Source organism: Somniosus microcephalus, chromosome 25 (assembly GCF_052327205.1).
Source record: "Somniosus microcephalus isolate GS21.2 chromosome 25, FLI_Smic_1.0, whole genome shotgun sequence".
Classification (NCBI taxonomy): Eukaryota; Metazoa; Chordata; class Chondrichthyes; order Squaliformes; family Somniosidae; genus Somniosus; species Somniosus microcephalus.
Genome location: NC_141011.1, coordinates 32947870 through 32969472, shown reverse-complemented (window position 1 = coordinate 32969472; position 21603 = coordinate 32947870). Strand labels below are relative to the sequence as shown.

At 45.8% G+C, this 21603-nt stretch overlaps 1 protein-coding gene across 3 annotated transcripts in view; it reads right to left on the bottom strand.

The window, feature by feature from the left end:
* The window catches only part of LOC147100653 (uncharacterized), a 67386-nt gene that overhangs the window by 34469 nt on the left and 11314 nt on the right, over positions 1–21603 (bottom strand). For 2 of the 3 annotated variants that reach the window (XR_015073530.1, XM_085967134.1), the window contains exons 4-6: positions 13209–13428; positions 11709–11896; positions 2531–2727 (exon numbers count right to left, since the gene is read on the bottom strand). Coding sequence is in view for 2 of the 3 variants with exons in the window: in XM_085967134.1 (XP_085823260.1) it covers positions 2531–2727; positions 11709–11896; positions 13209–13428 (605 nt within the window). In the remaining variant the exon portion in view is untranslated. Of the gene's footprint in view, positions 1–2530; positions 2728–4065; positions 4235–4369; positions 4468–9087; positions 9223–11708; positions 11897–13208; positions 13429–21603 lie in introns of all 3 variants that reach the window. The other variant, XM_085967135.1, reaches the window with a different exon arrangement.

Genomic DNA, 21603 nt, shown 5'->3' with positions numbered 1-21603 from the left:
GTGTGAGGAGGTTGGCAGGAGGGAAGGGGAGGGGGTGGGGGAGCCTCCCTCTGCTCTCCACAGCAGGGAGCTCGGCTTCTTCCCCAGTGCAGCGTGCCATTCTTTGAAACACAATCTGCATCAACTTCCAGGCAGCACTAACAAAGTTAAGCCAAAGCAGCTCTATACCAGCCCAGCAATTCAGTGATGATCACAGGTCACTGCAATTCCAGCAAATTGTGTGCCTTATATCCTGCAGCTCAACCTCTAATTCCTCCCCCCTCCAACTGGGTGTAGATCAAATCACAAGCACCCCATGCCCGGCACACGGCTACACAATGCAAGTCAGCAGCAACCCAAATGACAGGCTCTGCTGCTTCTGTATACGTGCACACTGCTGAGAGAGTTGTGATGATCTGGAATGCACTACCTGAAGGGTGGTAGAAGTGGATTCAATCGTAACTTTCACAAGGGAATTGGATATATACTTGAAAAGGAAAAATTTGCAAGACTATGGGGAAAGAGTAGGGGAGTGGGACTAATTGGATAGTTGCACGATGGGCTGAATGAATCTATGAATAGCAGAGCACTGCTATTTACAGAATCTGAGTCGCCAAATAGAACCATTCTAAATCATCCAAAGGAATATCCAACCCCACATGTGTGGGCTCCAGTGAATCATTGCAGTACCTGGCATCAATCAGCAGAGGATACTAGTGAGCTAGGTAAATGTGCTGGAAAGGAAGTCGGACTCAGCAATGTATAATTCATTTTCATTCATTTGTCAGATTAATTGCAAGTCCAGAGCAGCAGATCATGGACTAGATGCTTCTAGAAAGGTTTATTTGAATATAGTGGGCCGAAAATGTCCATTTAGACCAAACAAGAGTATAAAATACACAGACAGCAGAATGGGATCCATTCTGAATGCACTCAAGGTTTGCTCGATTGAATTACATAGAATTTACAGCACAGAAACAGGCCCTTCGGCCCAACTGGTCTGTGCTGGTGTTTATAGTCCTCACGAGCCTCCTCCCACCCTAATTCATCTAACCTTAGCTGCATATCCTTCTATTCCTTTCTCCCTCATGTACTTATCTAGCTTCCCCTTAAATGCATCTATGTCATTTGCCTCAACTACTCCCTGTAGTAGAGAGTTCCACATTCTAATCACTCTGGGTAAAGAAGTTTCTCCTGAATTCCTTATTTATTAGTGACTATCTTATATTGGAATACCCCTAGTATTAGGACTCTCTCACAAGTGGAAACATCTTCTCTACTTCTACTCTATCAACCCCTTTCATAGTCTTAAAGACCTCTATCAGATCACCCTTCAGCCTTCTCTTTTCTAGCCTGTTCAGTCTTTCCTCTATATCCATTTTATAATATGGAGACCAGAACTGTGCACAGTACTCCAAGTGTGGTCTAACCAAGGTTACACAAGTTTAACATAACTTCTCTGCTTTTCAATTCTATTCCTCTAGAAATGAACCCCAGTGCTTTGTTTGCATTTTTATGGCCTTGTTAACCTGCGTTGCTACTTTTAATGATGTGTATCTGTACCCAGAGATCCCTTTGGTCCTCTACCCCATTTCGACTATTTTCAAAGCAGTATGTAGCCTCGTTATTCCCCAACCTTACACTTATCTATATTAAAATTCATTTGTCAATTACACACCCATTCTGCAAGTTTATGAATGTCATCTTGTATTTTGCTGCAGTCTTTCTCAATATTAACTATATCCCCCCCCCCCCCGAAAACAATTTGGTGTCATGCAAATATATGCAAATTACGCTGTAGCTTAGTTGCGACAGTTGACCTTCTTTGAATACATTACCCTCTGGGGCAGCAACGTACTGAGAAAAGGTGAGGAGGTGGCTACATGGGGTCGATCCATCAAAAAGAGACAGGCTTGTTGGCCTGTTGCCGTTTCTAAAAATTCTGTTCATACATGGGTCTGTTCACTACATTCACAATGAACAATCAGTTTGTTCAGATTGCTGTCACATCAATGCAGCCATCAGTAAGTTAAAACAGCAAACCTAGGGTTTGGTCAAGGAAACAAGAAACTCCACAGACTTGAGCACATAATCCAGGCTGACACTCAAGTACTGCACTGTCGGAGGTGCCGCCTTTCGGATGAGACGTTAAACTGAGGCCCCATCCGCTCTCTCAGGTGGATGTAAAAGATCCCATGGCACTATTCGAAGAGCAGGGGAGTTCTCCCCGGTATCCTGGCCAATATTTATCCCTCAACCAACATCACTAAAACAGATTATCTGGTCGTTATATCATTGCTGTTTGTGAGTTCTTGCTGTGCGCAAATTGGCTGCCGTTTCCTACATTACAACAGCGACTACACTTCAAAAATACTTAATTGGCTGTAAAGCGCTTTGGGGCATCCTGAGTTTGTGAAAGGCGCTATAACAATGTAAGTTCTTACTATTTAAAAAAAAATTCTAATTAAAGTGAAATGAGCAAATCTGCACATTTGCATCACGGTTAGTGATGAAGTACAAAAGGATGAGTGACCTTTTCTTATGTCCAAACCTGTAGTTTGCTGCTGTGTTTGTGTGTGGCACAGTTGGAAAAGGTGCAAGACGGTCACTTTCTCTCCACGTTTTAGCTGCAACATTATGCGCCACTGCAGGAAGCAACTCCGCAAACTGTCAGTGTGGCTCCTTTCTAGGGTGCGTTGGCAGACAGCTTTGTGTCCAACAAACAGAGTCCGTGCACCAAAGCAACCCCTGGGAACAGAAACACACAAAGTAAAGGTCAGTGCTGTGGTGACACACGGATAGCAAACCCAACAACATTTAACGATGAAAAAAATCACTCGGCATTTTACTGCATCACAGCAACTTCACAGAAAACCCAGGTAATTAATGTAAACGCTGACAGCCTCACCCCATACAGTGCGCCACACTGAGGGACAATTACACACAGCAATAGACTGCATGTAGAGGAGTCACCACATGCTGACAGCACCATCTCCAGGCCTCCTCCTGCTCTCAGCTAAGCACTTCTGCTGCCCTGGGTGAAGTTTAGAGAAGGCTCGCAGTCTCTTTCTCTTCGGTTTGCCCTCCCCACCTCTCCTGAGAGCACTGACAGTTTGGTTCCCTGTGTGCTGGTTGCCCTCGGACACCTCCCTAAATGCCGTTCTTCATGTGAGCTTGGACCGAGTGTCAAAAGACCAACTGACCATCACAGTGGAGCCGAATCCTGCCCTACACCAGCTGTTCACACAAGTGAAGCTTTCCAGCAGCAATCACTGGATAGTAACCAGAAGCAGAAACTCTTTCCTAGTCCAGAGAAGCGGAGACCAGTTGTAGGATTCCTAATGCCGTCCAGCTGAGATCAGTTAACTCAGCACAGACTGGGGACAGAATCTGGAACCTTCCGTCCTGTATGGTTCAACGGTTTTGATAGAGTAAATAAGGAGAAACTGTTTCCAGTGGCAGAAGGGTCGGTAACCAGAGGGCACAGATTTAAGGTAATTGACAGAAGAACCAGAGGCAACATGAGGGGAAAAAATTACGCAGCGAGTTATGATGATGTGGAATGCGCTGCCTGAAAGGGCGGTGGAAGCAGATTCAATAGTAACTTTCAAAAGGGAATTGGATAAATACTTGAAGAGGAAAAAATTGCAGGGCTTTGGGGAAAGAGCAGGGGAGTGGGACTAATTGGTTAGCTCTTTCAAAGAGCTGGCACATGCACAATGGGCCAAATGGCCTCCTTCTGTGCTGTATCATTCTATGATATTATCACACATGGGAGCTACTTTTACACACTGAGCACTGGCAGCTGTGATCCAGATCACCTTATCCCAAACTTTTACATGTATTTTTCTTCAGTTGAGCAAATGCCATCACGTAGCTAGAATGGATCTCACCTCACCCATTCCTTCCCTGGAAAGGAAATCTTCAGGGAGGGGAGCAAGTATGAGAGGAAAAACTAGGAAAACTTATTAATACAGTAAATCAAAAATGATTGTGTATTATAACTCACTACATTGCTACAGTAAAAAATGAAAAGGAGTCATTCCAGTCTTGTTCAGCTCTCCCCTTCTGAGCTCAAACACTTACAGTTGCAGCTGTCTGCAGTGGTCTCCAGCGAGCAGTGCACGAATTACTAGCGTTCCCTTGCTGTGAAGATGCCAAGCATTAAGCATTGCCCACAGCCTCTTCTTCCCCACCAGAAGGCATACCTCTGTTGTACATGCAGCTTGTTTCTGGGTGGGGGCCTCAAGAGTAGCTATAAGGGATTTACAGAAATCCATCCATGAGTGGCCCGCACTGAGGAGAAACTTCACTCTCACAATAAGGTGACATCAACAACTGTTTAAAAATCTCATTAAGCATCATCCCACTCTGAGGATCCCAAGCTCACCTGCCTCTGTGTGCCTGTCCCTCTCGCCCCATGTGCTCAAAGGCAGCTCTCCCAGTCTCTTACTACATATAGCCTGAAGCCACTGCATAGCTGCCTCCCTGCGAAGGGGAGAAGGAGAATACTGAAGAATTATAGCTTCAATCGCACATCCCAGAAATCATTGACTTTTTACTACCAGCGTGCTATCATTCTGGGCCAAGATATAAAAAGGCAACATTTTTAACACCATCACATTCTGGTGACTACCGGCCTGTCTTTGATGATTACATGTTTCACCAGAGCACGGAAGTACGTTTAGGCACTGCCTCTGGTTTACTTTATGGAAAATGGCCAATATTCATCACTTTTTGCCATACTTTTGGGAGAGGGTGGTTGGTGATCCAGAAAAACACATTGGTCCAATTGCTTTCCCTTAACATAAGAACATAAGAAGTAGGAGCAGGAGTCAGCCATTTGGCCCCTCGAGCCTGCTTCACCATTGAATAGATCATGGCTGATCTTCTACCTCAACTCCACTTTCCTGCACTATCCCCATATCATTTGATTCCCTTAACATCGATCTCTGTCTTGAATATACTCAACGACTGAGCCTCCACAGCCCTCTGGGGTAGAGAATTCCAAAGATTCACCACCCTCTGAGTGAAGACATTTCTCCTCATCTCAGTCCTAAATGGCCGACCCCTTATTCTGAGACTGTGACCCCTGGTTCTAGACTCCCCAGCCAGGGGAAACATCCTCCCTGCATCTACCCTGTCAAGCCCTGTAAGAATTTTGTATGTTTCAATGAGATCACCTCTCATTCTTCTAAACTCTAGAGAATATAGGCCTAGTCTACTCAATCTCTCCTCATAGGACAATCCCCCCATCCCAGGAATCAGTCTGGTGAACCTTCGTTGCACTCCCTCTATGGCAAGTATATCCTTCCTTAGGTAAGGAGACCAAAACTGTACACAATACTCCAGGTGTGGTCTCACCAGGGCCCTATATAATTGCAGTAAGACATCTTTACTCTTATACTCAAATCCTCTTGTAGTAAAGGCCAACATACCATTTGCTTTCCTAATTGCTTGCTGTACCTGCATGTTAACTTTCAGTGATTCGTGTACAAGGACACCCAGGTCCCTCTGAGCACCAACATTTCCCAATCTCTCACCATTTAAAAAATACTCTGCATTTCTACTTTTCCTACCAAAGTGGATAACTTCACATTTCTCCACATTATATTCCATTTGCCATGTTCATACCCAATCACTTAGCCTGTCTATATGCCCTTGAAGCCTCTTTGCATCCTCCTCACAACTTACATTCCCACCCAGCTTTGTATCATCGGCAAACTTGGATATATTACATTTGGTCCCCTCATCCAAATCATTGTCCTCCACACTATTACTGCAAATTTGGTTTGCCCAGTCTATATGTAGATTAAAGTCCCCCATGATTACTGTATTACCCTTGTTACATGCGCCTCTAATGTCCTGATTTATACTCTGTCCTACATTACAACTACTGTTTGGGGACCTATAAACAACACCCACCAATGTTTTCTGCCCCTTGCTGTTTCTTAGCTCCACCCAAACTGATTCTATTTCTTGATTTTCGGAGCTAAGATCCTTTCTCTCTACTGTCTTTATCCCATCCTTTATTATCAGGGCTACCCCTCCTCCTTTTCCATTTTGCCTATCCCTTCTAAAAGTTAAGTATCCTGGAATATTTAGTTCCCAACCTTGGCCACATTGCAACCGCGTCTCCGTAATGGCTATTAGATCAAACCTATTCATTTCTATCTGCGCTATTAATTAATTGATTTTGTTGCGAATGCTTTGCGCATTCAGATATAGTGCCTTTAGCTTTGGCTTATTTCTATTTTCCCCTGATGTCACCGTATTACCTTTGTTACTCTCTCTGTCCCTTCCTGACCCACTCTGCTTATTTTTACCCAAAACTCTACTCTGCTCTAGAGCCTTGACATTTCTCTTGCTGCTTTTAAATTTACTCTTTCCTGAATCTTCCCACCCCGCCTTCATTAGTTTAAAGCCCTGCATTATCCTCCTTCTTATTTGCCTCTGATATAAAGAACAAGTTAGATGGAAGGTTTTGTTTACAATAACCTTTTTAAAGCTCCATAAAAATACAACTACTAACGTCTGCACCAGGAAAGGAATCACGAGGTTTGGATAACTTCATTTCTGCAAAAGAGTTTAGGTAACTAATGTAATAGGCTGGGCCAAGGAGTAGATGGCAGACAGGATCAGAGAAACCAAGGGACAGACGTGGCTATGGAACAAAGCAGAAAATGCTGGAAATGCATAGCAGGTCAGTCAAGTTCTGAAACATAGAAACATAGACGATAGGAGCAGGAGTAGGCCATTCGGCCCTTCGAGCCTGCTCCGCCATTCAATGAGATCATGGCTGATCATCCAAATTCAGTACCCTGTCCCTGCCTTCTCCCCGTATCCCTTGATCCCTTTAGCCTTAAGAAATATATCCAACTCTTTCTTGAATATATTTAATGAACTGGCCTCCACTGCCCTCTGTGGTAGAGAATTCCACAGGTTCACCACTCTCTGGGTGAAGAAATTCCTCCTCATCTCAGTCCTAAATGGCTTACCCCTTATCATTAGACTGTGACCCCTGGTTCTGGACGCCCCGGCCATCAGAAACATCCTTCCTGTATCTAGTCTGTCCAGACCTGACAGAATTTTATAGGTTTCGATGAGATCCCCTCTCAATCTTCTAAACTCCAGTGAGTATAAGCCCAATCGACACAATCTCTCCTCAAACGTCATTCCTGCCATCCCAGGTATCAGCCTGGTGAATCTTCGCTGCACTCCTTCCATGGCAAGAACGCCCTTCCTCAGGTAAGGCGACCAAAACTGCACACAATACTCAAGGTGCGGTCTCACCAAGGCCCTGTACAACTGCAGCAAGACATCCTTGTTCCTGTACTCAAACCCTCTTGCTACGAAGGCCAACATACCATTTGCCTTCTTAACCGCCTGCTGCACCTGCATGCTTACCTTCAGCGACTGGTGCACAAGAACACCCAGGTCTCTTTGCACTTCCCCTTCTCCCAATCTATTGCCATTCAAATAATAATCTGCCTTCCTGTTTTTGCCACCAAAGTGGATAACCTCATATTTATCCACACTATAATGCATTTGCCATGTTTCTGCCCAATCACCCAACCTGTCCAAATCGTACTGGAGTTTCACGACATCCTCCTCACAGCATACCCTCCCACCCAGCTTTGTGTCACCTGCAAATTTGGAGATATTACATCCAATTCCCTCGTCCAGATTATTAATATATATTGTGAACAGCTGGGGTCCTAGGACCGATCCTTGCGGTACCCCACTAGTTACTGCCTGCCACTCGGAAAACGGCCCGTTTATTCCAACTCTTTGCTTTCTGTCCGCCAACCAGTTCTCTATCCAAGTCAATACCTTGCCCCCAATCCCATGTGCCTTAATTTTGCACGCTAATCTCTCATGCGGGACCTTATCGAAAGCCTTCTGAAAGTCCAAATACACCACATCCACTGGTTCTCCCTTATCTATTTTACCAGTTACATCCTCAAAAAATTCCAGTAGATTAGTCAAGCACGATTTACCTTTTGTAAATCCATGTTGACTTTGTCCGATCCAGTCACTGCTTTCCAAGTGCTCTGCTATTACATCTTTTATAATGGACTCTAGCATTTTCCCCACTACCGATGTCAGGCTTACCGGTCTATAATTCCCCGCTTTTTCTCTACCACCTTTTTTGAATAGTGGGGTAACATTAGCTACCCTCCAATCCATGGGTACTGTTCCAGAGTCTATCGAGTTCTGGAAGATGACCAGCAATGCATCTACTATTTCTAGGGCCACTTCCTTAAGTACCCTGGGATGTAGATCAAAATGTTTACATATCTTTTTTCTTCCAATGCTGACGGGCTTGCTGTGAATCTTCAGCTTTTATTTCAGGTTTGCAATATTCAGTTCTTCTTTCTAATCCTTAAAATGAGATGAGCAGCACTCTCATTTATTCACTCAGTCACTGTAGGAGGCTCCTTCTGAGCGTTGCTTGGTCGATCGTATGTCTCCATCTCACAGGCCTCGGCCCTCCTCATGGCGCAGAAGATCCCAATTTTCTGGGTAGAGAGCCAAGTGCTTCTGGCCATCTAGGGGGCAATTCCAGGTCTTTGGAAGACAGGCTCTCAGTGCCCCGGAGATGTCATGTGACTGGTGGAGTCTGGTCACATGCCCAAACAGCAATTACTGCCTTTCGGCATTTGTGACCCTTGGGGAGGTGGGGTTGGGCAGTAATCATTCTGGCCAGACTACTGGTGACATGGTCACACCACCGAATACAGCAGATGTGGTGAAGAAAGCACAGTCCACTGCGTCAACTGTTGCCCGGTCCGCTTGCGAGACAGTCTAAGTCTCCGATGCATACAGGTGAATTGGAGTGATGCAAGTGTCACACAGGTGAATTGGAGTGATGCAAGTGTCACACAAGTGAATTGGAGTGATGCAAGTGTCACACAGGTGAATTGGAGTGATGCAAGTGTCACACAAGTGAATTGGAGTGATGCAAGTGTCACACAGGTGAATTGGAGTGATGCAAGTGTCACACAGGTTGGGAGCGGGAGATGTGATAACATGTTCTTGTGCAGGTCAATGCTTGTCTCTAGTGTCCAGTGGATGGGTGAGGTCGGGCTCTGTGGGACTTGGTACCTGACCCACTCCTGGGACCACGTTTCCCGTGTTTTCCTTTCCATTCTTTTTGCCTTCGTTCTCTGGGTCCATTTCTGAAACATGAGGGTCTTCAGTCGGGCCAACAACTGATCACAGCAACTACACACCAGACACCTGGAAACAGTCATTCATGAGAAAACACAGTCTAATGGGGCTTTAAAACCTGGCCCCACACATTCAAATGGAACTGAAATATTTACATAACAGTCACTCTGTAAAGGCCGCAGATAATGCCACAAACAGGAAGGGGTTCCACCATTCATAGGGACATCAGTTAGGTGCCACGCTGCTGCAGGCTGCATCATTAATGGAAGTGCTTGCAGCTAACCGCCATGGTGATGACCAACCAGCCACGTCTCAACCTCACACATTGGCTACACTTGTATAACTGAATGTCCGTCTCTCCACCTCCCCTCCAGCTCCCATGGAAGGAGAACGGAGATTAAATACTGAGGCCGTACAAAATATTTACAGCACAGAAACAAGCCTTTCAGGCCAACAGGTTCTCATCCCACCCCTCTTCATCTAACCCCATCAACATATCCTCCTATTCCTTTCTCCCTCATGTGCTTATATAGCTTCCCCTTGAATGTATCTATACTATTAACCTCAACTCCTCCCTGTGGTAGGGAGTTCCACATTCTAACCACTCTCTGGGTAAAGAAGTTTCTCTTGAATTCCCGATTGGATTTATTAGTGACTATCTGATATTTATTGCCTTGATATATTACACTGTGTGAACACTAACTTATGAAGCAGTGGTGGAAAATAGTGGACCAAGGAATTTCAATGAAATTGTTCCCATGCTAATATTCGCACTGCACAATTTCACGGCCTTCCCTTGGTGATTATCCGAGAGCCAGGACCCCAGTGTTAGGGTACAAGTTCCCGCTACAGTTCCGCACAATGTGAGCTCCTATTTCAACAAGGGCTGAAGAGGGTGCAGAGTGGAAGTGAGACCCTCTTCGCCAGAGGGAAGGGAACAACCAGCAACAAATACAACCTGTCAGCAGCAGCTTACAAAGCAGCACTGACAGGCCTGCGAGTGGTGTACTCACTCGTCCTCGCAGCCTCAGAATCATGGGGTAAGAGTCTAAACTGGGCCTAGAACTTGAGTTTAAAAAGCAACAACAACAACTTGTATTTATATAGCGCCTTTAACATAGTAAAACGTCCCAAGGTGCTTCACAGGAGTGTTCTAAAATAAAATTTGACACCGACCCACATAAGGAGAAATTAGGGCAGATAATCAAAAGCTTGGTCAAAGAGGTAGATTTTAAGGAGCGTCTTAAAGGAGGAAAGAGTGGCAGAGAGGCGTAGGAAGGGAATTCCAGAGCTTAGGGCCTAGGCAACTGAAGGCACGGCCACCAATGGTTGAACGATTATAATCAGGGATCTTCAAGAGGGCAGAATTAGAGGAGTGCAGATATCTCTGGGGGTTGTGGGGCTGGAGGAGATTACAGAGATAGGGAGGGGCGAGGCCACGGAGGGATTTGAAAACAAGGATGAGAATTTTGAAATCGAGGCGTTGCTTAACTGGGAGCCAATGTAGGTCAGCGAGCACAGGGGTGATGGGTGAACGGGACTTGGTGCGAGTTAGAACACGAGCACATTTATTCACTTAAACACCAGTGTTTATGGCACATTTCTTCTGCTCTATTAACACAATCTCCTTCCAAGAAACAAGTATGTGATGGATTAGAACCTGCCCCAGGCAGAATTCTCCTGGCATATTCTCTGGTCTGTCTCTTTTGGTGGTGAACCTGATCCGTGACAGCAGCACCTGCTACAAACCAGCTCAAACCTCTGCACCTTTAAACGTCTCGGTGTCCGATTCAAGCCGCACTCACTGTCAAAAGGTACAAACAGCACACAGTACATGACCAACACAGGCTAAAATAGATACTGTGTGGAACAAACTGGGTAAACAGGCATAGCACAGAGCAAAAGCTCCTACAGATAGCTGTGTACGTTGCATCAAGTGCATGAATCCGTTAGTATCAGACCCACAAGCTCATACCCTTCAGGGTATGAAGCTTCAAAAAGACCTTTCATCAAACATCAGATGGATGAAAACAAAACTCAAGAAGTCATATCCCTGCCGAGGGTCACACGTTAAAACAGTTTATAGTCAGAGAACTGATTACTGCCAAACCTACACTGCGTGAGGAAGAAGGGCCATCCTCTGTCAAGCAGCACCAGCTGGTTCTAATATTATTTACATAACTCATGTTCTCTGGCTACATTCACACTTAACCTTCAATCCTACCCCACCTCTTAACGCCGAGATATGTGAATTTCAGCTTAGTTTCTAACTATGAAATCATGCAGTTCGTGTCCTACAAGATTTCACACATTCGGTACACAGCCTGCTGCAATGAGCCAACGGCAAAATACATCTCCGGTCGCAATGCAGCATCCCATCCCATGATGGTCCTGTGGGTATATGCTCTGCCTGATGTGGTACTGAGCGCCACAGGCAGTAAAGTGCCAGGATCGATTCCATGCCCTGCGGCATGAGGTCAATTGTCACATCTTTGTGTAAATATAAAGTGCATCAACTGTCATTACACTATTGTAGTATCAATGTTCACACTTACTGGCCGTGCAAACTGGCCAAGCTTAGCGACTGTGCGCCCTCGTGTTGATTCCTCCAGGGTCTGTAAGTTTTAGTCCCAATCAGCTGCAGTGTGACCGACTTCCTTAGGTGAATAGCACAGGATTCGCCATCTGTATTCGGAGCTCCGGCCACCAGCTGACACTGGCTGGCACTGGCTGCATCTCTCCACTGTGCAGGGAAGGGGGTAAAGAGAAAATTCACAACATAACCATCTTTACAAACTTTCTTTAAAAAGAGAGAATATACGCTAAAGTTTTTATTTCAAACTTTTTAAAAATTCATTCACAGGATGAGGCGTTGCTGGCCTTTTTTTTTGCCCGCGTGGCGCTGATACAACAAGCGTAAACTCAACCCAGGGTTTTGATACCGTAAAATTGATAGACACCTTAATAGACTATGTTTATTCCTTACTCAGTGTTAGGTTCGTACCATGAAAGTTGCTATTTAGGAGCACTTTAGCATTTGGGCAGGTGGCCAAGATCACAGTGGAAGGACATTGGTTCAAGACTGAGATGAGGAGAAATTTCTTCACTCAGAGGGTGGTGAATCTTTGGAATTCTCTACCCCAGAGGGCTGTGGAGGCTCAGTCGTTGAGTACATTCAAGACTGAAATCAATAGATTTTTGGATACTAAGGGAATCGGGCGGGAAGGTGGAGTTGGGGTCCAAGATCAACCATGATCTTATTGAATGGCGGAGCAGGCTCGAGGGGCCATATGGCCTACTCCTGCTCCTATTTCTTACGTTCTTATGGCAAAGCCAGCATTTATTGCCCATCCCTAAATGCCCTTGAGAAGGTGGTGGTGAGCTGCCTTATACAACTGAGTGGCTTGCTAGGCCATTTCAGAGGGCAGTTAAGAGTCAAACACATTGCTGTGGGTCTGGAGACATGTATAGGCCAGACCGGGTAAGGACAGTAGATTTCCTTCCCTAAAGGACATCAGTGAACCAAATGGGTTTTTACGACAATCCGGTAGTTTCATAGTCACCATTACCGATACTAGCTTTGTATTCCCAATTTAGTTAATTAACTGAATTTAAATTCTCCAGCTGCCGTGGTGGGATTTGATCTCATGTCTCTGGATCATTAGTCCAGGCCTCTGGATTACTAGTCCAGTAATATAACCACTATAACACCGTACCCCAAATAAAGATGCAAGAAAGGAGCAGCAAATATGTCTCCATTCTAAATAATACATTTTTGGGGTTTCTTTACTCTTTTTATTAATTTCAGATATTTTTGGCTTTTGTGCTTCAAATTACTCTCATAGGCGAGTCCTAATTCTCTATGGCCTGGAAAATGTTTTCACTTGCTCAGATATCTAGGTAAATATGAAGCTGCCCAAGGAACAAACAGAAAATACAGCGCAGATGATCTCAGCTACGGGTTTTATCCTCTGTTTTCACTGGGAGTAAGATTCTGCTTGTGAGGGCCCGTCCCGTTTTTAACCCTGTGAGATTCGGGCGATTGCTATACTCACTCGATTAAAGCAATGAGCCAGGAGTCGTGCGCGTTGCCTTCTCTCCAGAAATTCCTCCTGTATCTGGGTGAGCTGTACAGCCCAGCGCAGTGCATGCAGCCCCTTCCTCAGCAACTGACGTTCCTGCAATGATATAGCCACAGCGTAGCGCCTTTGCACAGAGCAGTGCCAGGCACAGAGACACCGCGACAGGAGCCTCTGGTAATACAACTTCAGGTACCTGAAACAAAGAAATGTCAGAGAGTCTGTTACACAGCATACATAGCCAAGCTGATCAACATGTCCCAACCTTTGCATCAATCTTCCTTGGAACTTTTAAATTAAGCTGAATCTCTTATTCTTCCCCTCCACCCCAGTTTTCTCCCCTCATCTCCTGAAGGTGCTGACTCTCACTGGGGTTTAGGTCCCCTCCTCTCCTGAAGGTGCTGACTCTCACTGGGGTTCAGGTCCCCTCCTCTCCTGAAGGTGCTGACTCTCACTGGGGTTCAGGTCCCCTCCCCTCCTGAAGGTGCTGACTCTCACTGGGGTTCAGGTCCCCTCATCTCCTGAAGGTGCGGACTCTCACTGGGGTTCAGGTCCCCTCCCCTCCTGAAGGTGCTGACTCTCACTGGGGTTCAGGTCCCCTCATCTCCTGAAGGTGCTGACTCTCACTGGGGTTTAGGTCCCCTCCTCTCCTGAAGGTGCTGACTCTCACTGGGGTTCAGGTCCCCTCCTCTCCTGAAGGTGCTGACTCTCACTGGGGTTCAGGTCCCCTCCTCTCCTGAAGGCGCTGACTCTCACTGGGGTTCAGGTCCCCTCCTCTCCTGAAGGTGCTGACTCTCACTGGGGTTCAGGTCCCCTCCAGCACCTCAGCCAACGGGCCTTTCTGCATGTTTGAATCTTTAAAATGAATGTCAGCTGGCTATTTGTGGGGGCGCATCACAGCCGAGTCCGATCCTAGATCAGGTGTACAGAAGTGAAATGTAGCATTCCCGTCTCCCCAGCTGAGATCAGTGAACTCAACACAATCTGTGATTGTCTAATCTGTGTAGTCCAGTCCTACATCAGCTGGTGTCTTTAAGCAGGAGGTAATTCATGGAACTGCTGCTGTACAATTTCAACATAAAGCCATACCATATATGGAATACTACACACAGCAGAATGCATTTATAATCTAGTTGTTACTTTTTCATCCACAATCTCTGCAAATACTGAACTTTTGTCTAAATCTGACCACTAAAATTGGCATCCAGGCGTGGGACAGATGCTGATCACATCTCCACTGAACTTGACACAGGAGCCAGACCGACCCACCGATCTTTACATGACAGGTCTTTACAGGACAGGTCATCCAACATGGCAGTTGCCTCCTCTCACACATAGAATCATAGAAATTTACGCCACAGCAGGAGGCCATTCAGCCCTCATGTCTGTGCCGACCAAAAAAGGGCTATCCAGCCTAATCCCACGTTCCAACTCTCGGTCCGTAGCCCTATAGGTTACGGTACTTCAAGTGCATATCCAAGTACTTTTTAGATACAATGAGGGTTTCTGCCTCTACCACCCTTTCAGGCAGTGAGTTCCAGACCCCCACCACCCTCTGGGTGAAAAAAGTTCTCCTCAACTCCCCTCGAATCCTTCTACCAATTACTTTAAATCTATGCCCCCTGGTTATTGACCTCTGATAAGATAAACAGGTCTATCTGGCCCTCTCATAATTTTATATACCTCAATTAAGTCTCCCCTCAGCATCCTTTGTTCCAAAGAAAACAACCCCAGCCTATCCAATCTTTCCTCTCAGCTAAAATTCTCCAGTCCTGGCAACATCCTTGTAAAAAGGTCACACAGTAGACATTTCATCGATTTATTGTAACGGTACTTATTGGGAAGGGTGCCTCACAATGAAAGTACTCTCCCCTCTCTACAACATTTCTTCTTTCATGAGAGTCGAGTGGCAACTTCTGCAGCTTGGCACGTGACTGACACTTCATTTTACCAGTGGAAAAGCACCAGTCAGTGTTCATGGCTTGTTGTTACGCTTGTCTTGTCAGAGTCATTTGGGTGCATCTTAAAAATCCTCATGATTTTTACCAGCATTAACTGTTTAATACTGCTTTGCACAGTCCCAGTGTAAGCTTGCTAAAGGACAATAGAAAAGTAATTGCATTTTCATTTAAACCATTTGCCACTTTCAAATTGATTTAATGGATTTTTTAGAAATGTAATAAATCTAGACCATGAACCCTCTCCCCAACGCAAAGGGAATTATGTGCCAAACAAAATCTGGTCTAACTGGGCAGGTTGTAAGGTTTTGAGGCACTCCATTATAGTCAAGATTTTCTGCCACTTCCATTCCACTTTCCTTATCCACACGAATCCATCACAATCAGAAAGATTTATTCTACATCAGGCTACTCCTAACCCGCTGCGCCCCATCTGTGCTCATCTCCATAGAAACGCAAAAGTACAAGAGACGCCCCACTGACCCTCTATGTTGTTACAGCAGGAACCAAACACAGAATAACAGCAGTTCCTGCAAACGCTCCACTGAACAGGAACACTTAACCAACTCCAACTGAGATGGGAATGAAATGCCGACTAAATCATCTTTCAAATGCTGCTCAGTGTTCACCCAAACTCTTCATTTCTGTGAGTAGTGAACACACATGCCCTCTAAGGCCAGCTGCAAAAGGGGCCTTAAGCTCAAGAGGTATTTTGCTGCATGGGACTTTGGTTCGGGCAACATAGAGCTGTTATCCACCAACCTGAAAGTTCAAGTGCTCATGTATACATCAAGTGTAATTTTTTTCCAAACTGGGGAGTATACAAAAAGAGATTTCTCAGCATCAAGGCAGAGTCACTGTTCCTATCGCCCCCAACACACATTACAACAAATAGTAACAACCATCATGCAGCTTTTTCTAACTGTATGTAAAGAAGGGAAAGTCCCCCCTCCTAAAGAGGCACTACAAATCAATAAACCTCAACTTTTAACCAGTTTTTAAGGCTCTTCACCCCACCTGCGCCCCCCCCCCCCCCAAACATCTTTTTCTCCCTTCCTCTCAAGGTTCTGCCTCTTGTTGAGGTACGGCTTCAGGGCATTGTGCACATTCCATACCTACTTATTTACCCCCAGGGACATCGCATCACAGTCAGCCTGATTCTGTCCTTAACCAACATCCACACAAGCATTTTACAGCAGGACTCACTGAATACGGAGCAGCAGGGACACTCCTGGGTGACTGTCCATCTTGCTAACCCAGGAGTGCTGAAGCCAATGTTACCACCACACTTGCTGCCCGGGCTACGATGGGCTAGTCCATTGCACAGTGTTGTGTGGAATAAGACATTCCATCCCGGGTGTCTGATATCGGAGGCTGGAGGAGGAGCTTGCAGGTGTCAGAGGGCAGAGTCAGTGGATCATCCACCCTCTCAGTCAGGGAACGGAGCATGGGGTGAAAGGAAATTAGTGAACCGAGAGAAAAATAAGGGAAGGAGAATTAGATAACGGCTTTCTCACTCATTCACCCCTCCACACATGGCCACTGATCTGCAAGAAGCCTGCTTGCAAGGGGTGGGGCTCTACAATTAGCCTCAGAGTCCCTGGGGTAGGAACAGCGAGGAAAAGAATCTGCTGATCCTTGCCTAAGATGTCCACATACATGAACTTTACAGCAGGGATCCCTGGTGTAGAATAGAGCTTATATGTAGGATTTGATAATGTTTTAAATGTAATGCTTTTCTTAAAATTACTATGATATATAATAGTGAATGTTAGAAACATCAAACCTTTGTTGCAATATATATATAACCTTAGTTAAAAATAGACATAAGGCTGAGAAGCAAAGCATGATGGTAAATTATGCCCACTTGATGTAATTTTGTAAAATGGTCTGTTATGTTAAAAACAAGAAGCCAGTGAAGGACAAAACATTAATTAAGTCTCAAAGTAAGATGGAGGGTTTTCAATACCTAACATCCCTTATCGCTGAAGTTTCAGACCAAGCTAGATAATGGGCTATGTGAAAGGCAAAAGACCTCTGTTGTAATTCGTAGGAAGTTTGTTTGTGTAAAAGTTCTTGTAGAAAAGCTCAATCAGGGAAAAGAGAGGGAACCATAGACCGTACTAGTGAAGGTCAGGAATTAGCAACAAGAATGGTGAGATAGCCCAAGCAACTGCAAGTTACCAAGTATTTTGAGGGGAGAAAAAGGTATAAATGAACAGCTATTGAACACTGGAGGCAGCGCAAAATCAGAGGAAGAGAAACTTCAGTCAACAGAACACAGCAAGACTGAGAAAAGAGACCGTGCCGCAGTCACCCGGTGGGCACGCTGCTGGGGTTCCAAGGAACAGATTGCGACTATCATCTTGTTAAGTAGTACTTCTTTGTACTGGATGTAAAGTGCTTAATAAATCTGTTATACTTATACACAATATACCTGTACCAGGAGTGGTCTGTTATAGTTACGGACAATTTAAATATACATTTCAGATCTTGTAAATATTGCAAATCTTACACTGGATATGATCAGGAGCAACAACGGTGGCTGATAAAGCAGGCGCACAGAGGCTAATTGTAATGCCCCTGCACTGCCACGACTGGGATTAGCTAATGCAATTGGTCTGTACGGCTCAGTTACTCACTGATCTACTGCTGGAGCCCACTGCAGTTCTCTTGTGGATGTGATGATCTACAATCTAATTCTACTTTAAACTAATGTCACTCTCCCACCAGCACAAGAATCACTGCTATAATTCTACCAGTTAGAGTTCCTTTCTCTTCAAGTATCACGGCTGTTTATAATAAAATGGATGGTGAAACCTTTCCTTGTATTTTAAGCAGTTTGATTGTGTGAGAAATATTTACTCAACTTTTGTGTAATAGAACTGCTTTAAAAATCGGACCACATGATGGGATCTGGAGGTGAGGGCCCCCCAAGCGCAGCATTATGGCCTTTCACAACACAAGAGAGGATTTCAAAAGGCATTGATTGGAATATTCAAGGGGCATCTCTCCCAGCTGTTGATTCCTGGGGGTGCGCATCGATGCCAACCTCAGCCTGGACACAGTTCTCCAGGGCCGTGCTGAAGAACGGTGCTGTGATCTTTCCCATCTTTCTTCAATGACTGCAAAGTGCCAACCAGGCTGATGGCATCAAAGACATGTCCAAATGTTCTCCTTCGTGCTTTCGAATTTCTGGGAGGAGCTGGAGGAAATATTGAAACTGGGGAGGCCAGCTGCTGGAAGGGGTTGCCCAGAGGCTGGGCATGAGAACAGGGAGGAGAAATTCAGGAGGTTGCGCCACCCGTTAGCGCCTTAAGAGGGCGCTAAGTGGGTCGCAAGCCAACTGGCGCCCGGGCGCGGCACTGTCCACGCTTCCCGCTAAATTCCGCGGGATGTTAGTGGTGGCACTAACCGTTAGCGCTGCGCCGCTACTGATGACGTCATCGGTGTGCGCAGCGCCCCGGCCGTGATATTTGGCAGCGCCCCCTGATTTACCGCCAGACGCTATGTCCGACCGGTTCAGGGGGGCCTACCTGCGGCCGGGGAGGCGCAAATTAAAGGAGAGGTGCGGGGTGGCCATTTTTGTTGTTGGCCGCCTGCCAGCACCTGCCTGCGCTCCCATCCCCGGCCTCCTGAACACCCGCCCCCCGCGGAGTGCCGGCTGCGTTCCAAGAGCCCGGCACTTCTCTTCGGTGCCGGGCTCTTTTGCCTGCACTCCCGATCCTCGGGGGCCCAGCTGGGCCCCAGATCGCGCTGCACAAGGCCCCTCCCCTTTAAGAAGGGGAGGAAGACCTGCAATACCGCGGCGCGACGTGCCGCAGCGTGTGGCGCTGCGGCACGTTGCGTCACGATATTCAGTCGCAGCGCCCCAAGAGGGATGCGGGTGGCGCCTCCAGTAGCGCCGCACTTCCCTTTGGGGCGCTACCACTCAATTTCCGGTGGGCTGGTGCGAATGTTTCCGGGGCGCTATTTTTAGCGCCCTGGCGAGGCTGGCGCCCCAAACGGGGCTTTACTCAATTTCTCCCCCCATATGTTCTTGTATCCAGGGCTCACTGCCCACAAGATTGACTGCAGAGAGACAAGCAGCTGCTGCTGATACTCCCCACCTCTGACTAGGGTTTTGTGGAATTCCATGCAGATCAAGGCAATCTGCTCACATATTCTATGATGAGTTGTGCTGCTCACTCCAACATTGCTGAAGAATTCCTATTATCCTGCTGTCCACCAAGTGAGGGCTCAAGCCTGTACTTTATTAGTTAATGACCAACTAGTGACCATCTTCTTGAGGGAGAAGAGCAAGTAGACTTGAGGTGGCTCTACAACACGGAAACAGGCCGTTCGGCCCAACCAGTCCGTGTTGGTGTTTATCCTCCACACCGGCGGTATCCTAATCCCATGTGCCCGCTCTGTTCCCAAAATCCTTTATTCACGTGGTGAGTGACGTTCCAAACCAAACCCTCTGTGGCAGACTGGGTGCTAAGCAGTCGGAGGTTTAACAGCTATCTGCTCTGGTAAACTGTGTCGTTTTAGATGATTAAACTCTCGCAGTACCGCTGCGCACACTTGGGGTCCCTATGCCTTGGCTTTGCCAGCCTGCAGTAGACTCTCTCTATCTATGTAAGTGGGATGTGACCTGCGGGGAGACAGCATGCACTTCATATTGGGCAAAAAGAACACTAAGGTGGGAGCAAATATTTCGGTATCTTGGTGCTGAGTTTCCACATGAGTCGGACATCTGACCCACCAAAAAAAATAAAATCTTAAAGCAAAATTGTACATCAGCCATACCTCGAGTCTTCACTAAACCAGACTGTGGCATCTCCCTCTACGTCGCTCCCATCCCTCACTCAACGCAGGTTTGAATCCATGCTATGCTGCACTACCAAACTGACAGCACAGGACCCATATGATGCCCAGTTGTGGTCCCTATCTCCATCCTCCTCCCCCAGCTGTTTGAATGCACATTCCATAATTAACACAGGCCGTCAACTTTGAAACTAACAACACTCAGATCATCCTGGAGAACTCAGATTTTTGACATACAAAAAGAACACAGTTCGTTGCTAATGTTATGTTAAACCTTTGTCACTCAACTTGCTGAACTCTAATCTCTGTTACTTACACACACACAGAATCATAGACTGATACAGCACAGAAGGCGGCCATTCTTTGAAAGAGCTATCCAATTAGTCTCACTCCCCGCTCTTTCCCCATAGCCCTGAAATTTTTTCCCCTTCCAGTATTTATCCAATTCCCTTTTGGAAGTTATTACTGAATCTGCTTCTACCACCCTTTCAGACAGTGCATTCTAGATCATAACAATTCACTGCATAATTCTTTTTTCCTCATGTCACCTCTGGTTCTTCTGCCAATCACCTTAAATCAGTGTCCTCTGGTTACCGACCCTTCTGCCACTGGAAACAGTTTCTCCTTATTTACTGTATCAAAACCTTCCATGATTTTGAACACCTCTATTAAATCTTCTCTTAATCCTCTCTGCTCTAAGAACAACCCCAGTTTCTCTAGTCTCGCCACGTAACTGAAGTCTTTCATCCCTGGTACCATTCTAGTAAAGCTCATCTGCACCCTCTCTAAGGCTTCCAGAATTGGACACAGTACTCCAGCTGAGGCCTAATCAGTGTTTTATAAAGGCTTAGCGTAACATGAGTGTTGGGAGATAATAAGTGAAACAAATCAGGTCTGAAAGAAAATTGTGTTACATTACACCCTTGTAACTACTTAACAGGAGCAAATGCTGAATTTAATTAGAAAACTTATCGCCAAATTAGTGCCGTTTCAATCCCTCATGCACTGACAGAAATTAACACTTGATAATTAAACTTAAAATAAAATTGGTCATTATCTTCAAAGCACCAACTCCAATTTGCCATCTGTGACTCGCCCTGAAATTCACAAGTGTAGCAACTGGAACTTACATTAATTAGGCCTTTGTGATGTCTGTTTTGACAGCCCAAAATTAAATCTTACAAAATCACCAAGGAACTACTAAGACTATGTAGACTGTAGATAAGTTAATTAATTTAGAATGAAATTTGCAAACGCACTAGGGTCTGTAATCTGCTGAATCAACACTTGATAGAATTGTACAGATTCTTCCCCCAGTGATGTGTGAAGTCGGTGCTTTTGATTGCTTGCAACATTATTTACTACATAGGGTCAGTGCTGTACAAATACAGCAATAAATCACAGCACATCCAGGCCTTGAGGCACCTTCCCCCCCACCCCCCCACCCCACAACCAGCCGCACTCTCACCGAGACACAGACAAATCACAGAGTCAACTGAATAGGTTCCTATACTTTGAACAGTGACTGAACCAAAATTCTTATCACTGGTATTGGCTTTGGTTTGTGTTTGGGTCTATAACACCGCTGACATCTAAAACTGGGG